This window comes from Monodelphis domestica, chromosome 1, assembly GCF_027887165.1.
Source record: "Monodelphis domestica isolate mMonDom1 chromosome 1, mMonDom1.pri, whole genome shotgun sequence".
Taxonomy (NCBI): domain Eukaryota; kingdom Metazoa; phylum Chordata; class Mammalia; order Didelphimorphia; family Didelphidae; genus Monodelphis; species Monodelphis domestica.
Window position 1 is genome coordinate 268,570,105 of NC_077227.1, and position 13,469 is coordinate 268,583,573.

The 13,469-nt window shown below is 33.2% G+C and overlaps 1 protein-coding gene across 5 annotated transcripts in view; it reads right to left on the minus strand.

Annotated features, from left to right (window-relative positions):
- The window catches only part of CCDC175 (coiled-coil domain containing 175), a 117,475-nt gene that overhangs the window by 15,057 nt on the left and 88,949 nt on the right, over window positions 1-13,469 (minus strand). For 4 of the 5 annotated variants that reach the window (XM_056810831.1, XM_007472964.2, XM_056810835.1 and 1 more), the window contains 3 exons: window positions 10,254-10,392; window positions 7,540-7,619; window positions 5,237-5,389 (listed from right to left, as the gene is read on the minus strand). In XM_056810831.1, the coding sequence (XP_056666809.1) occupies window positions 5,237-5,389; window positions 7,540-7,619; window positions 10,254-10,392 (372 nt within the window). The remainder of the gene's footprint in view (window positions 1-5,236; window positions 5,390-7,539; window positions 7,620-10,253; window positions 10,393-13,469) is intronic. The other variant, XM_056810833.1, reaches the window with a different exon arrangement.

Below are 13,469 nucleotides of genomic sequence, written 5' to 3' on the forward strand. Positions count from 1 at the left end.
AGATTCTAGCTGTGTGAACCTGGGCAAGTCACTTAACACTTTTTTTTTGCCTTTATTCCTCAACTGTAAAATGAGCTGGAGGAGGAAGTGGCAAACCAGTACAGTATCTTTGTGACAAAAACCCCAAATAGGGTCACAAAGAGTTGGACATGACTGAACTACTACAACAAAAATAATACTTATCATATTGAGAAAAGATCGTTTTGCCCATATGTTTTGCAGTACTTAAAAAAGGAATCACTGTTGATTCTTGGCAATAGCTTTTTCTGTATCTTTTGATATTAATCATATGATTTTGTTGTTCTTGTTATCAATGTGGTCGATCATCCTTATTTTAAAAAACCTTTTTTTTTTTAAACCAATTACATATAATAAATTTTCACTCAGGTTTTCCTAAGCTATATGATCAAACTTATCTCCCTCTTTCCCTCCCCTTCCCCATGCTGGAAGGACTTCAACCTGGGTTATACGTGTATTATCATGCAAAATATGTTTCCATATTATTTGTTTTTGCAAGTAATCTTATAAAACTCAAACTCTAAAACATAAACCCAAATAAACAACTAGAAAATCATTTTCATTCTGACTCCAACAGTTCTTCTTCTAGAGGTGGACAGCATTCTTTCTCATGCCCTTAAAATTGTCCTGGATCATCGTTTTGCCAATAATAGCTGTCTAGGAGTTGATCATTCCACAATACTGCTGTTACTATGGATGCTGTTTTCTTGGTTCTGTTTATTTCACTCTGCGTTAGTTCATGAAGATATTTCCAGCTATTTCTGAAATCATCCTCTTCATCATTCCCTATTGCACAATAAAGTCCATCACTATCACATACCATGATTTGTTTAGCCATTCCCCAGCCAATGGACATCTCTATTATGCTTATAATTCTCATTATTGAACCAGTCCTTCATTCCTAGCATAAATCCAACCTGGCCATACTGTATAATCTTTGGGATGTAGTGCTGTATTCTCTGTGCTAGTATTTTATTTAAATTTTTATATCAGTATTTTTAAAGATGTTGTTCTGTCATTTTCTTTCTCTGTGTGGACTCTCCCCAGTTTAGGTATCAAGACCACATTTGTATCAAAGGAAATTTGATGATTTGTTTTCCTACTGTTGAAGCAGCTTATATAATATTGGAATAAATTGTTCTTTAAACAGTTGAAACAACTGGCTCATAATTATATCTGGTTTGATTTTTTTCTCCCATGGGAATCTTGCTGAAAGTCAAACATGCCAAGTAACTTATTTGTGGCCACTGTCACCAAAAGAAGTTCTATTTGAATGAGATGGTAATTGGATTATAGAACTGGTGATTGGAGACTGGCACAGTTAAACATTTTAACTTCTTTTTCTGAGACTGGATCATTTAAGTTTTCTATTTCTTATTCTATTCATCTAGACATTTCACATTTTTGTAAATTTCACCCATTTCAATTAAATTGTAAGTTTTAATGATATGTGGTTGGCCAAGATTTTTTCTAATAATTTTATTTCTTTTACATTTGTTTTGAATTCCCTTTTTTCATTTTGAAACTGGATTTTTTCTCTCTTTTTTATAGATCAAATTAGATAATGACATATATAGTCTACTGGTTGTTTAAAAAATCTCCTTTTTTATTTATTAATTCAAAGGGTTCTTACTTACAATTTTGCTTATTTCTGATTTTTAGGATTTCGATATGTTAAAGAAGAAATAAGACTTCCACTCATGTTGGAGGAGAGCTGATAGCATCACGGCATTCTTCTCTGGTATATTTGGAGAATGGTGTTTTGCTCTGGGTACCATATTTTAGGAAGGCTACTAATAAACTGTAATTTATCCAGATGTGGATTTAGAGATTTCAAAAATTTTTTATTTTCTAGTTTTTTTAGTTGCATGCCCAATTCATTGACCTACTCTTTTTCTCATTTATTGATGAAAACATTTAGAGATATACAATTTCCTCTTAGGACTATTTTGACTCTTTCCCAAACATCTTGGTATATTACATATATATATATATGTGTGTGTGTGTGTGTGTGTATGCATATATATGATATATATATGTGTGTGTATAATTTATTTATTGTTGTTATTCTTTTAATGGGATTATCTAAATTTTTTATAGTTTCCCTGTGAATAATACATCATTTTTAAATTTTTGAATATTTTTTTAAAATTACATGATTCATGTTCTCTCTCTCCCCTTTTCCCTCCCCCATCTAGGAGCTGACAAGCAATTCTACTGGGTTATACATGTGTATATACTTGATATCTATTTCCATATCATTTATTGTTGTAATAATCTTTTAAAACCAAAACCCCAAATCATATACCCATATAAACAAGTGATAAATCATATGCTTTTATTTTGCACTATGATTTGTTCTTTGAGCTACCTATTCATCAATCTCCAATTAATTGTAATCCTTTAGGAGCTCTTTATTTAATTTTTTATCACATTATGGTCTGTAAAAATTTAATTTTTTTTGCATTTGTGAGATTTCATAATCTAAAACATGGTTTATTTTCAGAAAGGTGATAGGCAGAGGTAATTAATATATATACTCCTTTTTATTCCTATTCAATAACTGCCGGAAGTCCATTATGTCTAACTTTACTCCTTCATGGAGATCAGAGTGACTGCACTGAGGACCTGTTTTCTTTGTGGGTGTCCAGTTTCAGATCTCTAAAGAAAATGTAGATGAAGCTTAGAGAGTTACTATCAGCACAAAACCAAATTTCTTCTGCCTTTGTACTGAGCCAAGAATCTTATATCTGTCTAAGCTTCATCTACATTTTGTTTTTGATGGAGATAAACACTGCCTTCTTAGGAATGGACAAACTCTAACCCTGTGGAATTCTTGTTTTTCATTTAGTAGATTCTAAATTTCCATCATTTTCATCAAACCAATCTTATTTTTAATTCTGGTTCTAGGTCTTCATGGTGGTCTTCAGTGGGTGGGGATTGGACTGTGATAGTTAGATATGATATCAGACAATTATGTATTGTGTACCTTGAAAAAATGTTTGTTTTTTATTTATTTTATTTTTAAATTTTTATGATTAAAAACTGAAGAATAGTAAAAATTTTCTTTTCTTTATCATTTTTGCTATTACAATTTGTTTTGCCAAGAGTAGTTGTATATTTGGGGGGGGGACTCTCTCCACCCCTCTCTCTTTCTTTGTCTCTTTTTATCTTTAAATCCTTACTTTCCATCTTAGAATTAATACTGTGTATTGGCTCCAAGGCAGAAGAATGGTAAGGGCTAGGCAATGGGGGTTGTGACTTGCCCAGGGTCACACAGCTGGGAAGTGTTTGAGGTCAGATTTGAATTCAGGACCTCCCATCTCTGGGCCTGCCTCTCAATCCACTGAGCCACCCAGCTGCCCCCAATTTGTTCTTTTTCTTCTATTCCTTATTTTAGTTGATTGTTAAATCTCCACTTGAGTTTGTGCTATTCAGCTATTTCACAAAGAGGGCTGCTATGACTATTTTGGCATATGGAATCTTTCAATTTGTCATCGACTTTCTCAGGATATGTGCCAAGAGTGGAAACTATGGGTCAAGGGATACAGACATTTTAGTTACTTTCTTCCCATATTTCCAAATCATTTTCCAGAATTTGTGGATCTATCTGTAGTTCCACCAAATAGGCATGTTACCCTTCCAACACTGACTATTCCCAATTTTTGTCTTTTTTTTTTGCCAATTTTCTAGATATGATGTGAAACCTCAGGGTCGTTTTAATTTTCATTTATTCTTATCACTGATTTGGAGCACTTTTTAAAAATGAATGTTAATAGTTTGCAATTCGTTTAAGAACTTTGTTCATATCCTTTGAACATTTGTTTATTGGGAAATTGTTTGGGGTTTTCTATATTTCTCTCAATTGTCTACATGTCTTAAATATATGACCCTTGTCATAAATATTTGATACAAAGGTTTCCCCCCCCATTTGTTTCCCTTCTCATCCTAGATGCATTAATATTGTTCCTGCAAAAGTTTTTTTAATTTCATGTAGTCAAATGATCTATGTTTTCAAGTGTATCTATCTCTCATTTTACTGAAACTTCACTACCACCCATTTCTGTGAAAAGCATATAATCCATATCTCTTTTCTTTTTTTAAAAAGCACATTTGGATGCTTAATATTCAGGTCATTTATCCATTTTGAATTCATGTTGTTCAGTCATTTCAGTCATGCCCCATTTTGTGGCCCCATTTGAGATTTTCTTAACAAATATAAGAGTGGTTTGCCATTTTCTTCTCTGACTCTTTTTACAGATAAGGAACTGAGGCAAAAAAGATTAAATGATTTGCACAATTCTTAAGTGTCTGAGGCTGGATTTGAACTCATGAAGATGAGTCTCCTGTTTCGAGGCCCATCATTCTATGCACCACCACCTAGGTGCTTTATATTCTATTAGATGTCAATATAAGCCTAATTTCTATTAGACTGCCTTCTAGTTTTCCCAAAATTTCTTATAAAAAAAGGAATCCTTCCCTAAGTAATTTATGTTTCCCGAGTTTAGTGAATGTTGGGTAATTAATTGAGTTTCATGAGAGAGAGAGAAGGGAAAACAATCATTTATTAAGCACTTACTGTATGCCAGACACTGTGCTAAGGGCTCTATAAATATTGGATCAACAAATATGAAGATCTCATTTGATCCTCATAACAACCTTGTGGGATATGTGCTATTCATTTTGTCACCAACAGACCAAGATATTAAAAACCACCAACTCTTTTGCCTATTCTCTTCGAAAAAAAATATTTAGCATGCTCTATTCTATTTAGAACATTTTTTCTTGCTCAATTTTTTTCAGTAGTGTCCAATTCTTTTCTTGGCAAAGATACTGGAGTAGATACAGGAGAAGGAAATGTCCTTCTCCTGCTCTTTTTACACATGAGGAAATTGAGGCACATAGATGTTAAGTAACTTGACCAGAGTCACACAGCTAATAAGTATGTCTGAATGATTAAGTATCTGAAACTGGATTTGAACTTGTCTTCTTTATCCCAGGCCAAGCCCTTTCTCTTCTATGCTACTTGAATAACTTAAGATGATAGGTGGTGAACAAAGCCTCTAAGGATCTGGTGGCTAGTGACCCAAAGGGGCCAGTTGTTTTTTTTTTTTTAACCTTCTTCTAAGACATGCAGAAGTATCGTCTAGAACTCTCATTTCAATTTGGTGCCTTCCTTCTCTATTCCCACTGCTTAAGTGACCTATCTTATACTTACTTTTCTTAATCTGTAGTTTTCCAGAAGTAAAAGTTTGTATTTTTGCTCTACTTCGTAAAATTGTCTTTCTGACATTCTTAAAGCGGAGTAACGAGTGTCAAAAGTTTTATATTCCTCTTGTCGGCCTTTCTTCAATAAGCTCTTCAGACGTCCCTGTTTGTAAATAGGCCCACAATGACTTTTTCTTAAAGTATAAAAGGAGGTATAGGCATATATAAGAATCAATGAAGAGTAACAAAAGCATAGAAACTATGACTTATTGTAAGTACAAAGAAAGAATGTATGAGATTCCTCAGGTTGATTCCCTGTGTGACTTGAAGGAAAAATATGTAAATTGCTCTATTTTTTTGGATTGGTAACTAACCAGCTAAGAGATATAGTAGATAAGAGTCCCCAAACTGGAATCAGAAAGACCTGAGTTCAAATCTGGCCATAGACACTTACTAGTAGTGTGATCTTAGGCAAGTCACTTAATCCTGTTTGCCTCAGTTTTCTCATTTGTAAAATAAGCTGGAGAAAGAAATGGCAAACCACTCTAGTATCTTTGCCAAGGAACCCCAAATGTGGTTACAGGGAGTCAAAACACTGAACACCAAATCCCAAAACCCAAAACACTGAACAAGAACAAAAGGTACCAAATGGATGGAAAGCTGCCCTAGGAGTCAGATAATTCTGTATTAAAGTCCTTCCTCAGACACATGTTCATTCACTGCATATCACTCAACCTATCAACTCAAGCATACAAGGGAATGCTCCAAAATAATCAGTTGCAAAGCAAGAGGGAATTTATTTACTGGGAGGTCCCTGTGACAATACAATTATTAGTCTGATCCAAAAAAACACTTTTAAAAAGTCATAATAATGTTATTTTTATTTTAAATTTTTATTTAATTAATTAATGTTGCAGGAGATGTGGCAAAATTAATACATTAATATAATACATTGCTGGTGGAGTTGTGAATTGATTCAACCATTTTGGATGGCAATTTGGAACTATGTCCAAAGGGCGCTAAAGGACTGTCTGCCCTTTGATCCAGCCATAGCACTGCTGGGTCTGTACCCCAAAGAGATAATAAGGAAAAAGACTTGTACAACAATATTCATAGCTGTGCTCTTTGTGGTGGCAAAAAATTGGAAAATGAGGGGATGCCCTTCAATTGGGGAATGACTGAACAAATTGTGGTATATGTTGGTGATGGAATACTATTGTGCTCAAAGGAATAATAAAGTGGAGGAATTCCATGTGAACTGGAACAACCTCCAGGAAGTGATGCAGAGCGAGAGGAGCAGAACCAGGAGAACATTGTACACAGAGACTGATACACTGTGGTACAATTGAAGGTGATGGACTTCTCTAGTAGCAGCACTGCAATGATCCAGGACAATGAGAAAGAACGTTATCCACACATCAAGAACTGTGGGAGTAGAAACACAGAAGAAAAACAACTGCCTGATCACATGGTTTGATGGGGATATGATTGGGGATGTAGACTCTAAATGATCATCCTAGTGTAAATATTAATAATATGGAAATAGGTCTTGATCAAGGACACATGTAAAATCCAGTGGAATTGTGCATTGGCTATGGGATAGGGTGGGAGGAGGGGAGGGAAAGAACATTTATCATGTAACCATGGAAACATTTTCTTAGTCAATTTTTAAAAATTATGATTTTAGAGACAGATGGTACAGTGGGCAGAGTGCCAGGTCTAGGATTAGGAAGACTCATCTTCCTGAGTTCAAATCTAGCCTCAGACCAGCTTTGTAACCCTGGGCAAGTCATTTAACCCTGCTTTCCTGTTTCTTCGTCAAATAAGCTGGAGAAGGAGAAGTATCTTTGACAGTATCTTTGTCAAGAAAATCCCAAATAGGATCACAAAGACTTGGACATGATTGAAATGACTAAATGGCATCAGTACCACAATACATCAAGAGAAGTGACATCTGACAACCTGACCATAAAAGAGGGGACAGGATGACTAAAAAGCCATTCTAGACCTGTATTACTTTACAGAACCATGAGTGTTGGTAATGAGATCCTCAATTTATCAAGAAATCATTAAACTGCGTTGAGTATTCTCTGATCTGAAGGAACTGTAAAGTACATAGTACATTCTAGAAAATTTTTAGAAAGTTTTTTTAAGTTCCAATATTTAAAGTGACAGAATAGTAATTTGGAAAATTTATTTTTGTGGAATATTTTATTCCCTGATGATGCCGGAAAGAAAGAGACGCTACAATACTATGTTTATACTACCAATATTTCTACAAAAAGGGAAAAAGAATCAATTATAAAAAATTACCTTGTCAGTTTCAAATAAGATGGCTTCCTTTTTCATCATAGTGATGCCATGTTTCAATGACTGCTGTTCTTGAGTCTTTTCTATTAAAAAGCAAAACAAAACCACAAACACAAATCTACTCACACAGCTATTTATGCATGTCATACACTTAGGGATGCCAATTTCATTTCTGTAAGTCTGACTACTTGGGAACTCTGGATATTGAGGGAAATTTTAATTTGTCTTAGTTTTCTCATTTACTGTCATTTGCCTGTTTTCATGTCCTTTTCTCTTGTTTCTACAGCCTTGTTATTCACATTAGCATTTGCTTTCTTCTTGTGATGATAATCAAGGCTGAGCTCTTGTCACTTCACTTGGAAATGTCTCTGACTAATCATAGAAGAAGAAGGGTATAAAGGAATGTGCCCCATTTCCTTTCTTTAGGTTCATGGAAATGAAAAGCAATTTATGGAATGGAAATAAAACTGTTCATGGAGTCTTAGAATGTGGACTAGATAGTCCTTGAACACCAGGATAGTATGGTGGGTAAGAGGGCTGAAACTTTGAATTACAGTCTTTCTGAGACTTCAGGTTCAGCCCTCTCACCCACCATACCACCTTAAATGACAACTCCCTTGGTTTTTCTCTTCTATAAAATGGGAACAATAATAGCACCTACCTCACAGGATTGTTGTGAGGGTCAAATGAGACAACAAATATACAGCATTGTACATTGCAGGCCTTATGTTTGCTAAAGTGGTGTTTGAGGCAGGATTTCCCTCCAGCTGACTAAATCAAGATTTATATGAGAAGCTGAAACTCAACTGAGAAGTGTCAGCTAGATTAAGAACAGTTTATTGTAGTACTAAAAGTTGGCTGGACCCTTTTGGGATTTTTACAGATTTTAAATCTGAATATATTGAATTAATTTCCATGTGGTGGGTTCTTCTTTCTTTTTGCTTCATGTTTTGTTCATCCATGTTTCTATGTGCACCCTTTCTCCATTAGCTAGTTCATTCTTGCCCCAGATGAGAACTTTGTTCCAATCCTGGTCATTTCTGGGATACCTACACCTGCTCTTATAGTAGGTTCCTTCTTTTCTAGCATATCCTCAATGTAATCCTAGGTAAAAAAGGTTGGACCTTCTCCTCCATTAGAAATAGCCTAAGACTTAAGGGAAAGGACTAAGCATTTATTTAAGCATCTTCTATGCCCTAGGCCCTTAGGTGCAGCTAGGTGGCACAGTGGATAAAGTGCCTAGGCTGAAGTCGGGAGGATGTGAGATCAAATCTGATCTTAGACACTTCCTAGCTGGGTGACCTTGGGCAAATCATTTAACCCTATTTGCGTCCATTTCCTCATCTATAAAACAAAGTAGAAAAGGAAATGGCAAACCACTCCAATATCTTTGCCAAGAAAACACTCAGTGGAGTCATGGAGAATTGGTCACAACTGAAAAATTACTAAATAACAACGACACATGCCAGGAACCGTGCTAAGTGTTGTTCAACTTCTCTCCCTCTTGATCCTCACAATAAGCTGGGGAGGTAGGTGCTATTTCTCCCATTTTTGAGTTGAAGTATTTGAGACAGGGGTGAAGTGACTTGCCCATGATCACACAGACAAAAAATGTCAGAGACCAGATTGGAATTTAGATTTTTCTGATTCCAGGTTCAGCCATCAGTTCACCATGACACCCTCTAAAAACTAGAAAAAAGCAAAACAAAAAACTCCTATCTTCTATCTTAGAGTCAATTAAGTATCAGCTCTAAGGTAGGAGCTAGGCAATGGGGGTAAAGTGACTTGTCCAGGGTCGCAAAGCCAGGCAGTGTTTAAGGCCAAATTTGAACCAAGGACTTGCTGTACTGAGGCTTGGCTCTCAATCCACTCAGCCATCTATCTGTCCCCTGACACCTAACTCCTTTTAAGTTTCAGAATGACCCTTAACTATGCATGATTTTAGTATAATTAATGATCAATAATATATTTGTTATAGGATTATACTAATATAGTAATATAATATAATAATATAATATATATAATATAATAATATATTATATAACATTATATATAATATGTAAAATATTATCTATTTAATAGAATATATATACTACATGTTATATTGCTATAATATATACCTATGACATAATCATTAATAAAACAACCAATCATGGTTATAATAATAAAAAGGGATGTTTTATGAAATATGAATAGCCACATAAAAATTAAGATATCATTTACAAAGTCATGAGTCGAAATGAAAAAAAATGTTCTTTAAATATATTGATAAAAAACATGAGTCTTTAGGACATATATGGGAGAAGGAGGAAGCTGACAAATGATAGTTTTGAAGACCTTAGTTTAAATTCTTTTAAAAAATTAAAATAAATATCAGCATTAACAAAGTTAAGAATGAGGATTAGAAGAGAGTAATAAGAAATAAAATTGTAACTGCAGCTGAGGATCAATTCTATTTATAAGTTCTATTTTATTGTATGCCTTGATGAGCTGCATCCCGAAGACTTAAAAGACCTTCATTGTCAAGGCATAGTCAGTACCTATACTTTTAGAAAATCTCAAGAACTTAACACATCTATTTATGTACCTCTTGCCCTTTAGAAATCATTGTTGTTTGCTTTCATAATTCTAGGCTAATTTACTTGACCTCTGTTTTAAAAACCAATGAAATCTGTACCAAAACTTGATTATTGAAATACTAAACAATTAAAATGTACCTGTAACATGATGTTTGAGTTCTTCAAACTCTTTGACATTTTCTTCATAAGTTTCTTCTATCATTTTCACTTTGGGGACATATGTTTCCAATTCTGCTTCCTTTTCTTTGGTAATTTCTTCCTCTATATTATATTTTTCCTTTTAAAAAATTGTTATGAGATATGACTTTGGTCAAGTCACTTGCCTCTTGTTATACATTTCCTCAATTGTAAAATGATGAGATGAGTTTAGATGATATTCAATAGACTGTACAAGAGGGCATTGAACTTGAAAAGGTAAAAATAGTATCAATCATACATAATATAAAATCTGCTATTTAAAATAACTTTAAATATTCAGATTCATACCATACATTTAAGTGACTAACCTGAAAACTAATAACTTTTTAGCTTTAAAAAATGCCACCTTTTACTAGAGATAATGAAGTAATATCAGTCAATACTAAACACATATGCACCAAATGGTATACCATTCAGATTTTTAAAGGAAAAGTTAAATAACTTACATGAGGAAATAGACAGTAAAACTATACTGATAGAGAACCTCAACTTTCCCCTTGGAATTAGATAAATCTAACAAAAAATAAACAAGAAAAGTTAACGAGGTGAATAGAATTTTAGAAAATTTGGATATGATAGACCTCTGGAGAAAATTGAATTTGGATTAGAAAGGATATATATCTTTTCTAAGCAATGTTTGGCCCCTACATGGAACATGACCATGTGTTAGGGCAAAAGACAAATTAAAACATTTATTGGAAAATAAATGATTTAATTCCAAAGAATAAGTGAGTCAAAGAACAAATCATAGAAACAAACAATCAGTAATTTCATTGAAGAGAATGTTAACAATGAGACAACATACTATATATATATATATATATATATATATATATATATATATAATATAGTCAAAGCAGTACTTAGGGGAAATTTTATATTTCTAAATGCTGACATCATTAGATTAGAGAAAGAATAGATTAAGGCAACCAAAACCATTAGAAAGAGAAGAAATTAAAAATCCACAATTAATCACCAAATTGGAAATCTTGAAAATCAAAGGTTAGATTAATAAAATGGAAAGTAAGAAAACCATTGAACTAATAAATAAAGCTAAAAGGAATTAGTGGCACTTTCCTTAAAATGATAAATAGCATACATCTAAAACCATCAGCTAGCATTATTTGTAATGGATGCCATCCCAATAACACCCAAAGTGAATGCAAGGATGGCCATTATCATAATTTTTATTCAATACTGTATTAAGAAAGGCTAGCTAAAATAATGAAAGAAGAAAATGGAATTAAAGAAACTAAAATAGGCAATGAGGAAACAAAACTATCACTCTATGCAGATAATATGACATACTTAGAGAATTCTAAAGATTCAATGAAAAAACTAATTGAAATAATTAACAATATTAGCAAAGTTGTAGGGTATAATATAAATCCACACAAACTCATCAGATGCATTTCTTCATATTGCCAACAAAGATCAACATCAAGAGATAGAAAAAGAAATTACATTTCAATTAACTGTGGATAATTTAAAATACGTGGGTGTCTATTTGCCAAGACAAACTCAGCACAATTACAAAATAATACTTCTCACAATAATACAAGTCAGATCTAAACAATTGGAAAAATGTTAATTGCTCATGGGTTGGCTGAGCCAATATAAGAAAATTTACAATCCTACCTAAATTAATCTACTTATTCAGTGCCATACCAATCAAATTGTCCCAAAATTCTTTTACAGAAGTAGAAAAAATAATAGAAAAATTCATCTTGAAGAACAAAAGGTCAAGAATATCTAGGGAATCAATGAAAAAATGTGTGAAAGAAGGTGACGTAGGAGTATCAGATCTCAAACTATATTACAAAACAACCTGATTAAAATAATCTGATTCTGGCTAAGAAATAGAATGCTAGATCAGCAGAATAGATTAGCTATACAATACATAGTAATAAATGACCATAGTTATTTAGTTTTTGATAAACCCCAAACTCCAACCTTTTGCAAGAAGAAATTATTCCTTGACAAAAATTTCTGGGAAACTAGAAAAATGGTATGGCAGAGACCTAAAAAGATATGGTCAAAATGGATACATGATTTAGACATAAAAGGCACTACCATTAGCAAATTAGAAGAGCATATAATAATCTATCTATAGATATCTATATCTATAGATATCTCTCTATCTATATCTATAGATGACCAAACAAGAGATAGAAAGCATTACAGAATGAAAATGGATAATTTTGATTATATTAAATAAAAAGGGTTTGCACAAACAAAACCAATGCAACCATGCTTAGACGAAAAGGAGAAGGCTGGAAAAAATTTATAGCAAGTCTCTGATAAAATTATTCTTTATGAAATATATGAGAACAGAGTCAAATTTATAAAACTATAAATCATTCTCAATAGATAAATGGCCCAGGGATATCAATAGGTAGTTTTCAGATGAAGAAATCAAGGCTATATATAATTGCATGGAAAACTGCTCTAAATCACTCTTGATAAGAGAAATGTAAATTAAAACAACTCTGAGATTCCATCTCAAACCTATCAGATTGGCTAATATGACAGAAAAGGAAAATAATAAGTCCTGGAGGGGATGTGGGAAAATTGGAACACCAATGCTGTTCTGTTAGAGTTGTGAATTGATCCAACCATTCTGGAGAGTGACTTGAAACTATGCCCAAAGGGATTTAAAATTGTGTACATCCTTTAACCCAGCAATACCATTACTAGATCAAAGAAAAATTTTTAAAGGGGAAAGTACCTCTTTATACAAAAATATTTATAGGAACTTTTTTTTTTTAGTAGCAAGGAACTGGAAACTGAGGCGATGTCCAATTTAGGAATTCCTGATGATTGTAATGGAATACTACTGAACTATACAAAATTATGAAAGGGATGACTTAAGAATGAGCTGGAAAGACGTACATGAACTGATGTAAAATGAAGTGAACAGACCCAGGAGAATGTTGTACATGGTAATAGCAATATTATTATATGATGACCATTTATTAATGACTTAGCTATTCTTGGCAATGCATTGATCCAAGAAAATCTTCAAAGACTCGTGATAAAATTAAAAAAAAAATACCCTCTGCCTCCAAAGAAAGTCCTGATGTAAGCTGAATGTAGACTGAGACATACTATATTTTACTTTGTCATTTTTATTTTATTTGTTCAATTTATCTTTCA